This window comes from Myotis brandtii, unplaced genomic scaffold (assembly GCF_000412655.1).
Source record: "Myotis brandtii unplaced genomic scaffold, ASM41265v1 scaffold8, whole genome shotgun sequence".
NCBI lineage: Eukaryota > Metazoa > Chordata > Mammalia > Chiroptera > Vespertilionidae > Myotis > Myotis brandtii.
In genome coordinates, this window is record NW_005371219.1 from 6211406 (window position 1) to 6222225 (window position 10820).

Consider the following 10820-nt stretch of genomic DNA (forward strand, 5'->3'; position numbering starts at 1 on the left):
TAGTATATTTGTTTTTTTTCTTTTAGTCTTTTTTCATATATATAGGTTTTTATTTTATTTAATAGATTTTTTATTGATATCAAAGAGGAAGGGAGAGGGAGAGAGAGATAGAAACATTAATGATGAGAGAGGATCATCAATCGGCTGCCTCTTGGGGATTGTTCCCCCAACCCAGGCATGTGCCCTGGACTGGGAATCGAAAGTGGGACCTTTCAGTCCACAGGCCGACGCTCTATCCACTGAGCCAAGCCAGCTAGGGCAGGTTTTTATTTTTTATATACACTATAACTTTCATCACACATATATCCCATTTTTATTATGCTTCCTTCATCCCGCATTTTATCATAAGTATTTTATACTATGAGATAGTCTTCATAATCATTGTAAAGAACATAACCTTTTTTATTAATCCTCACCTGAGGATATGCTTTTATTGATTTTTTTTTTTAGAGAGAGAGAGAGAGAGAGAGAAAGAAACATTGATTGATTGCCTACTGTACACACCTCAACCAGGGATTGAATCTGCAACGTAGGTATGTGCCCTGACCAGGAATTTAACCTGAAACCTTTTTTTTTTTTTTTTAATTTTTTTTATTGATTTTTTTACAGAGAGGAAGGGCGAGGGATAGAGAGTTAGAAACATCGATGAGAGAGAAACATCGATCAGCTGCCTCCTGCACACCCCCTACTGGGGATGTGCCCCCAACCAAGGTACATGCCTTTGACTGGAATCGAACCTGGGACCCTTCAGTCCGCAGGCCAATGCTCTATCCACTGAGCCAAACCAGTTAGGGCTAACCTGAAACCTTTTAGTGTACAGGACATAGCTCCAACCAACTGAGCCACCAGGCCAGGGCAGAACATAACATTTTTTTGACTTGATGCACCATAATTTAATTTTAATTATCTGGTGTATTTTAGTCTGTTCTCCAAAGTCTGATTCTCATTTAAGAGAAGGGCAATAATGAGAGTCATATCAAAATTACAGTTTATAAAGCACTTTTTAAAAAAATTTTTATATGACTACAAAATTTTAAGAACTTCATTTTAAAGGCTCCTACAAGTTGAATTAGGACAACATAGAATATACTTTAGGAGACTAAAAGACCAAATATAAAATTGGTAAAAACTAATCAAGAGATATTCTGGGAGAGGTTATGATTTCAATAAAATGTGCTAAGTGTTGGTAAATTTAAAGGCAAAAGTTGAAGCTAAAAGATTCAAGGACAGTAAATATTTTTTTAGCTTTGCCAAAGCTTGGACTATAAAAGCAGAGATACTTTAGTTTTTTGTTGCATTAATTTTTTTATGTATTGAGTGATAGGAATAGTGGTATATCTTCAATTTTTTTCAACATTTTATTTGGGATAGGTTTCAGGAAAAAAAGCTGAGTGCTCAGATGCCCTTAATTAGGTTAATTAGCTATAACAGGTAAGCCATGACTACAAATCAGAAGGGTGAATGGAAGCTTGTGTTCTTTTAAAATCACTGCTGAAATATTTGTGGGGCAACATGGTACAATAGAAAGGGCCTGGTGAGGGAGGCAGCATAGTAAAGAGCACAGATTCTAGAGAAAGACTGCATGGCTCCAATATTCTCGCTATACTGCTAACTGTCAAGCAAGTTACTTAACCTGTCCATACCTCAATTTGTTCATCTCTAAAATGGGGATGATAATAGAACTTATCTCAGGGCAATTGTGAAATACTTGAAACGTCAGAATATAATAAACATTATAAAAGTGTTTGTTAAATGAAAAAAATTTTTTCAAACATTATCTCTTTAAAATAAAGAAGAGTGGGGTGTGGTGGTGTTTGTACATGGTCTTTGGAATCAGGTAACCCTGGTGTATAATATTGGTTCTGTTACTACATGAGCTGGGGCAAGATAAAAATTTCCAAGTACAATTTACTACAGTGCAAAATAAAAAGTATTCTAACATAATAAAGTGGTTGTATTAAAATGAAATAATGTGGCCCTGGTTTGGCTCAGTGGATAGAGCTTGGGCCTGCGGACTGAAAGTTCCCAGGTTCGATTCTGGTCAAGGGCACATACCTGGGTTGCAGGCTCGGTCCCCAGTAGGGGGCATGCAAGAGGCAGCCAATCAGTGATTCTCTCTCATCATTGATGTTTCTATCTCTCTCCTTCTTTCCTCTCTGAAATCAATAAAAATATTTTTTATAAATAAACTAGAGGCCCGGTGCACAAAAATTTGTGCACTCGGCGGGGTGGGGAGGGGGGGTCCCCCAGCCCGGCCTGTGCCCTCTCGCAGTCTGGGACCCCTCGGGAGATAACGACCTGCTGGCTTAGGCCTGCTCCCGGGTGGCAGAGGGCAGGCCCAATCCCTAAGTGCAGCCCCTGGTCAGGCTCAGAGCAGGGCCGATTGGGGAGTTGGGGCGCCGCCCCGTCATGCACAGAGCAGGGCGGATCAGGAGGTTGCGATGCCACCCTCAGTCACGCTCAGGGTAGGGCCGATTGGGGGGTTGGGGCACCGCCCCCTGTCACACACAGAGCAGGGCCAATGGGGAGGTTATGGCTCTACCCTGTCACACACAGAGCAAGGCCCGTGGGGGGGGGTTGGGGCGCCACCCTCTATCACCCACAGAGCAGGGCCGATCAGGGGGTTGGGGCACTGCCACTGTCACACTCAGGGCAGGGCCCACTGGGGTGCCTGGCCAGCCTGGATGAGGGGATGATGGCTGTTTGCAGCTGGTCACACCCCCTTCAGGGTGGGGGTCCCCACTGGGGTGCCTGGCCAGCCTGGATGAGGGGATGATGGCTGTTTGCAGCTGGTCACACACCCTTCAGGGTGGGGGTCCCCACTGGGGTGCCTGGCCAGCCTGGATGAGGGGATGATGGCTGTTTGCAGCTGGTCACACACCCTTCAGGGTGGGGGTCCCCACTGGGGTGCCTGGCCAGCCTGGATGAGGGGATGATGGCTGTTTGCAGCTGGTCACACACCCTTCAGGGTGGGGGTCCCCACTGGGGTGCCTGGCCAGCCTGGATGAGGGGATGATGGCTGTTTGCAGCTGGTCACACACCCTTCAGGGTGGGGGTCCCCACTGGGGTGCCTGGCCAGCCTGGATGAGGGGATGATGGCTGTTTGCAGCTGGTCACACACCCTTCAGGGTGGGGGTCCCCACTGGGGTGCCTGGCCAGCCTGGATGAGGGGATGATTGCTGTTTGCCGCTGGTCACACCCCCTTCAGGGTGGGGGTCCCCACTGGGGTGCCTGGCCAGCCTGGATGAGGGGATGATTGCTGTTTGCCGCTGGTCACACCCCCTTCAGGGTGGGGGTCCCCACTGGGGTGCCTGGCCAGCCTGGATGAGGGGATGATTGCTGTTTGCCGCTGGTCACACCCCCTTCAGGGTGGGGGTCCCCACTGGGGTGCCTGGCCAGTCTGGGTGAGGGGCTGAGGGCTGCTTTCAGGCTGGCGGTTGTTGACTGAAGCTCCCAACCGCTCCTTTTTTTTCTCTTTTTTTATTTTATTCTGGGCCAGCTTTAGCTCTGGCTCTAGCTCTGAGGCTTCGTATCTGGTTTGTTTGCCATTCTATAATCGAAACAATGTATAACTTCAGCTCTGAGATCCCGGCAGGTTGAAAGCTGGTTTCTAGGGTTTTGTTTAGCTTCTTATTTACAACATAGTACATAGTTGATTAGATTTGCAACTCAGAGGCCGGCAAGTGAGGCGGGGAACGTTGGAGTCTGCAGTCACTGAAGCAAGGAAGCCTCATGTTCGCTTCCAGCTGCCTGGCTGCCGGCCGCCATCTTGGCTGACAGTTAATTTGCATAAGGATATGCTGATTAGCCAATGGGAAGGGTAGCAGTCGTACGCCAATTACCATGTTTCTCTTTTATTAGTGTAGATAAAATAAAATAATGTGAGTGAAGTTCTTAGAACATAATAGCTGTTCAGTACGTGGTAAATATATTTATTATTTCAGAGCCTCTAATCAGCAACATTTGTATATATCCAGTGTTATATAGAAAAACACATTTTGATTTCCAATCTAGTAAAATCTTCACTTAAGAAACTAGACTCAGAATTCTATTTGCTGTAAGAGGAATGAAGACTTCCTACAGTTAAGGGAATTTCATCCTGAATTTAAACATCATTAATTGATGTCAACAAATTTTCAGAGAATTGGTTAGGTTAAAAACTACCATTTTTTCCAAGAAATGACTGGTTTAATAGTAGACATTTTTCAAAAAAATAAAAATAAAATAAAATAAAAATAAAAATAACAGACATTTTTCATTTTAGCACCAAACAAATGCTTAGGTATTCATAAAAGTAGCACCAGAAATGACCAAATTTAAAGAGAAAGGGGTTTATTATTTTTCAAAGGTATGTATATATATTGTTACATATTATTATATACACACTATTATTAAAACATATAGTTTTTAAATACATTTATTTCACAAAATTCTTTCATAACTTAAAGAGGAAAGAAAAATAATTTTGTTAGTCAAAATAATGATCTCTGAGTCTAAACAAAATAGACTGTGAATTACATTTCATCTTTATTCTTCATCTTTAATTTTTATTCTCACTTTCTTTGACATAATTTGCTTTTAAATTTGGTTTCTGTGAGTCCTGATGCAGCCAATTTTCATTTCTATAGATGACAAAATTGAGAACAGATTTGCTGCTGAAAGAGATGACTATGGGTCAGATACAATGAGTGAGATAAATATTGTTGGCCGAATTACACTGAATCTTTGGCGAATCATGAGAAATGAGGTAAGGTGCTTTAGCTAAAATTTTGTTTGTGAATAAGAGATTAGCTCAATATAATGATTTTAATCATTATAGCATATTAGTATAGCTTATTGTGTAAACCTATGTGTCTGTGTGAATTATTTGTATTATACTTAAGTAGAGTTACAAAAATAACCACTTTCTATAATACAAACCTACAGAAGTATTTAACTTTAATGTTATTGATGAATTTTAATATTTTTATTTGTATTTAAGGTAGCAGTAAACTAGAAAATCTATAGCTATCATAAAATATGCTGTATGTGTTGAATGTTGTATAATTTTATCATTTCTTGCACTTAAAATCATTTGTACTTAAGGCCAGATGAATTAATTTGGCTTTTTTCATTTATTACAGTAAGAAAAATTTAGTCTAGATATAGGAAGGAACTTTTTGAACTGAGGATATGTACAAAATAAAATATATAATAAGTTCTTTGAGGACAGACCATGTTCACAATAAATGTGTGTGTGTGTGTGTCATATATATTTTATGGTTTTAATAGGGCATCTATCATTGGCCGTACAGGCACCTTGTAAGAGCCAAATGAGATATAAATGGTATATGCATTTGGAAGAAAGAAAGGTAACTGTCAAGTCTTGATGGGGAGTGAGGAGAGAGTGGAAAGGGATAATCTATAGTGGTTAACTTTCATGAGTATTGACTGGGAAAGTGCACAAGGGAGCCTTCCAGTGTCCTAGAAATTTTCTATATCTTCATGTGATGAATGGGGTAACATGGATGTATACATACATAAAAATTCATGAGTTGTTCACTTTAAATTTGTGTACATTTCTTTATGTACATTTTTTTGACATTGAAGACTCCAGGGAAATGAGGAACAACTAAGGGAATGAGGTGATGGAGAATACAGGCCACAGGTGCTTACTTGTGGCCTCCTTTCATTATTTTCTGTATCCCCCTGCACTAGATCTGACTGCCTCCCCCAGTTCTGAGTAAGTTTGCTTCTGAAGTGATTAAACATTGTGTTTTGCACATTGACTCTATGAGTGAATGGAAAAGTGTAGCTACCTGCCTCTCAGCCCACTCCTTTATCAGTAAAATAAATGGACAAGCACTGAACACTTTCTTCATTTATATCAATTCTGACTTTGATCTACAAAGTACATTTACCCAATGTTTAACTTACTCAGATTTCTGCCTAAGATAAGTGACAAACTCCTAGTTCATATTTTTAGATTCATATTTTAACTTCTATAGTAAACCACTCTCTGAAGATTGGAACATTCTGAGCATGGATTGTCTTAATTTTATTGAGTTCTTGTTTCCTTTAATTTTATTATAACTGAGATTATAGCTGTGCATTGTTATGCTTCTGTGACACCAAGACGACTCAGAGTGAGTGTAATATCCTAATATGTAAAAACCCAGGGTCCATAACGACCGACCAAAGGCTCAACCGAACACCAGAACTCAGTCCTGCAGTCAGTGCTAGGTTCCCATGGTGACCTGGAGAGAGGCCCAGAGAGAGAGGCAGGGTCTGATCCGCAGTCTCAGAGGAAGCTGTTGATCAGCTGTTGCCTCTCTCTTTCTCTCCCGGCTTTGCCAGCAGCTGCCTCTGTTTCTCTCCGGGCTTCCGAGGGGGCTGCTGATCAGCCCGCCTCTCTGATCAGGCCAAGAGATAGGCTCAGAGACGCTGACTGGCATAGAAACTGACGAATCAGAACCAAACTGGGTGAACTGAGGAGCCAATGGCTGCCTAGGAGGCGGAGCTTTTGATGCTGACTGGCATAGAAACTGACCAATCAGAACCAAATTGGCCGGCAGGGGAGAGCAATAGGGGGCGAGATCAGGCCAGCAAGGGAGGGCAGTTGGAGGCGAGATCAGGCCAGCAGGGGAGAGCCATTGGGGGCAAGATCAGGCCAGCAGGGGAGGGCAGTTGTGGGTGAGATCAGGCCAGCAGGGAGGGCAGTTAGGGGTGATCAGGCAGGCAGGCAGGTGAGCGGTTAGGAGCCAGTGGTCCCAGATTGCGAGAGGGATGTCCGATTAGAGAGGTGCAGGCTGGGCTGAGGGAATCCCCGCCCCTCCGTGCGTGAATTTTGTGCACTGGGCCACTAGTAGGGTTATAATACGTTTAGTCTTAATCAAATTTATGAAATTTTCTTCTCTTTGAAACAATATCAACCCAGACCATGGATTTGTCACCTGCCTCAGATATTGGGGATGAATTTCTAAGATTCTATTTAAGTTTAGTTTGAGGTCATAAAAATCCCCTAATTAATCTCATAGGTCAATTTATGGCAAACTTCCAGTTTTTCCCTAATGAGAAAACTGCAGGACAACAAGGTGATCTTTTCCATCTGAGTTTTCGTTGTTGTTGTTTTGTTTTTTAATGAAGATGTATATTCCAGCAGATTAGGTTTAGTCTATACTCTGTATTAATTAGGTAATCAAGCAACTACCTGAGATCAGATGTTTGGCTCCATTTTCTATAAAACTAAATTGAAACTTTAAAAAAACAAATGAAATTATTAGCAGGTAGAAGAGTCATTCCAATATGGAGATTTGATAATGAGTTATTTATTTTTGAGAGAAGTACTTCAGGCCAGTACTGATTTACAAGGCAAGTGGGGGAGGAGGTGGTAATAGTGATTTACTTCTAAGACCTGCTTTATTCTGGTGACTCTAGAATAGTCTCATTCCAGAGTTTAAAAGTGTGTGTGTGTGTGTGTGTGTGTGTGTGTGTGTGTGTGTGTGTACATTCTGAAGTATGCTACATTCCAGTACTTTTGTTCTGGAGATTGATAGAAGTTGAAAATAAAGTAAAACCAGTTTGGGTCAGTACACTAAGATGAGCTTAACCTTCAATCCCTGTTTTGTACTTGCTGGATTGTGGACATGGAAAAGAAAATACTTTAAAATTGTAATATAATATATAAATGTGTGAAGTGCTGTTTGAACTGTTATTCCTCAGAAAACCAAGCTGACTTAATAATGGAGAATTCTGATTTCTTAATTTCCATTTTGCATTGCAATACCTGCCATTGTCTAAATTGCTTGTGTCTTATGGGTATTTCTGAGAGACCATCTATATGGTTTATGAATTTGGATTTTTTTTCACTATTTTCCTATTAACACAGCTTTTACCTACATATTTTGAAGATAGGGATACATTTCTGCTATATCCTTTTAATCTTTTGCTTTGGGAAAGAAACTGACTCCATAATGTCTTGTGTTGGGTCTTAGTATTGATGTAATTCTTGGGAGCAGGATGAATGCCTGCCTTTAACTAAATAACTCATGCTCGAATATGTGGGATTCGAGGACCAAACAGTAAGTATGGAAGGAACAAAAAATTAACTTGCTTAGCAATGCTTCTGCCTGGCATTATTTGTATTGGCATAGAATATAAAAAGAAGTGATAAGCACTGGGATCTATTCAGTAGGTATTACATGACCAAGTTGAATCTCATTAAGTCAGATTTTTTCCAATTAAATATTAATTTATTATGGACATTTCTGTCCATTAGGATGGATATAATATGCACATAGTTTTAAATTAATTGTGATTGCCACTATGAAAAGTTAGAAGTAATATTGAGAATCTTTTAAAACCAAATTTGTATATAAATACAAGCATTATTTTAACGGAGTCTTGTTTTTTTGTTGGTTTTTAGGTGGCTCTGACTAACTACACCTTTGAAAACGTGAGCTTTCACGTTCTTCATCAGCGTTTTCCCCTCTTTACCTTTCGAGTCTTATCAGATTGGTTTGATAACAAGACAGATCTATACAGGTAATGTTTTATAACTCTGAAAAGGATAATGTCTCTTTTTTTAAATTAATATTATTGGAGTATAATTTATATACAGTAAAATACATACATTTATAGTGTATTGTGTGATGACTTTGAAAAATGTATGTATCCTATAACCACTACCACAATCAAGATTTTTTTTAAAAAAAACATTTCTAACACTCAGAAAATTTTCTTAAAAGACAGCTTTGCAGTAAACCTACCTATTCTTTAACTACCCAGGTAAGTACTAATTGAATTTCTATGGATATAGATTAATTTTGCCAGTTCTAGAACTTCTGTATAGAGTTATTTACAACCTACCCCTTTGTTTCTGGTTTCTTTCAAGAAATTCAGTATGTTTTTTGAGATTCAACCATGCTGTTACATACAGCAGTAATTTCCATTTTTATTAGTAAATAATACTCAATTACCACAATTTACTTGAGTATCCAGTGTATCTAGTTACCTGTTGATGGACAATTAGGTTTTTTCTAGTTTGAGGCCATTGTGAAGTAAAACTGTATGAAAATTTTTGTGTAAGCAAACATTTTCATTTCTCTGCTGGATCACATGGTTATTTATTTCACTTTTTTAAAAAATTTTTTTATTAATTTCAGAGAAGAAGGGAGAGGGAGAGATAGAAACATCAATGATAAGAGAGAATCATTGATCAGCTGCCTCCTGCATGCCCTACACTGAGGATCAAGGCCACAACCCAGGCATATGCCTGAACAGGAATTAAACCATGACCTCCTAGTTCATAGGTCAATACTCGACCACTGAGCTACACTGGCTAGGCTTGTTTTACATTTTAAGACACTGCTAAATTATTTTCTTTGGCAAGTCTTCTAGTGCAAGTCTAATGGCAACAAATTGTCTCAGCCTTTATTGTTCTGAAAATAACTTTTTCTCACCTTAATTTTTTAATATTTTTGCTGTCTAATTCTGGGGTTGAGATTTCTTTTTCCTCACCACTTTAAGGATTTCATTTCCTTTTCTTCCGGCCTCTACTATTTCTGGTAAAAAATCAAGTCATTCTCTTTTTTCCAGTGTATGCAGTGCATTTTAAAAAAATATGTTTTATTGATTTCAGAGAAGGAGAGGGAGAAAGAGATACAAACATCAATGATGAGATAGAATCATCATTCGGCTGCCTCCTGCACGCCCCTCCCTACTTGGGGATCAAGCCAGCAACCCGGTCATGTGCCCTGAGCTAAATGGAAGTGTGACCTCCTGGTTCACAGGTCAACGCTCAATCACTGAGCCTTGTCTGCAGGCTTAAGTTTTTATATTTAGCAGTTATATGACTATATTGTTCTAAGAGCCACGTAATTAAAAGTTGCAATATATTTGAACCTTAATATTCTTTCAATGAATGAATTTTATTCTTTCCTAGAGGCCCGATGCATGAAATTCATGCAACGGCCTTGGCCCCGACCCCCGCCCGCCACTGCAGCCGCGGCCAGGGGGTCTCTGCCTCAGCCCCCACCCACTGTGTCTTTGTCCGGAAAGAAGAACATCCAGAAGGATGTCCAGTCTAATTAGCATATTATGCTTTTATTATTATAGATTAGAGGCCCAGTGCATGAGAACTCATGCACTGGAGGGGGGTCCCTCAGCCCAGACTGCCCCCTCTCACAGTCCAGGAGCCCTCAGGGGCGGGAGCCAACTTGGCGGCGATCAGGGGAAGGCAATGCCCCCATCACACCTCTGTTGCTGCCACTGCCAGCAGCACAAGTCTCCGCCGGCCCTGGTTACCTGAGCCTCGGGCTGGCCCTGGGCGGCTGGGCAGCCGCCATCCGAGGCTTGCCTGCACCTCGGCTGGCCCTGCTTGCCTGAGCCTCATTCAGTGAGGGGTGCAGAAGGACCCGAGGCCCCCAGCGGGGCTGAGGGGACTGGGCACCACCATCTTGTGAGGGTGTGAGGGTCAATTAGCATATTCCCTCTTTATTATATAGAATAGTATACTTTTGGGTAATTTTTGCATTTTAATAACATAATATTAAATGAAAACTTCCTTTTATGGCTCTGGTGAGGGTTGTTGTTTGCTTGTTTTCTTAACAAAAAGATAAACAGGTCAATTTTTTTTAAAGTTTAAATCAAAGAAAATAATATTTTTGTTTTCACAGGAAATACTAATTTGATGTACATTTAGCCCACTATGGTTTCATAAAAATTATTTTCCTCATTTTTCTAAATCTTTTTCAAATTACTCTGTTTCTTCCCATGAGAAGATAATTCATGCTTTTATTTTAGACTGGTATTAACAAATGATAACCCAAAGTTTCCATGTT

At 40.5% G+C, this 10820-nt stretch overlaps 1 protein-coding gene across 12 annotated transcripts in view; it reads left to right on the plus strand.

Annotated features, from left to right (window-relative positions):
- The window catches only part of REV3L (REV3-like, polymerase (DNA directed), zeta, catalytic subunit), a 166210-nt gene that overhangs the window by 117666 nt on the left and 37724 nt on the right, over positions 1–10820 (plus strand). For all 12 annotated transcript variants that reach the window (XM_014531311.1, XM_014531312.1, XM_014531309.1 and 9 more), the window contains 2 exons: positions 4629–4747; positions 8405–8523. In XM_014531311.1, coding sequence (XP_014386797.1) covers positions 4629–4747; positions 8405–8523 — 238 coding nt within the window. The remainder of the gene's footprint in view (positions 1–4628; positions 4748–8404; positions 8524–10820) is intronic.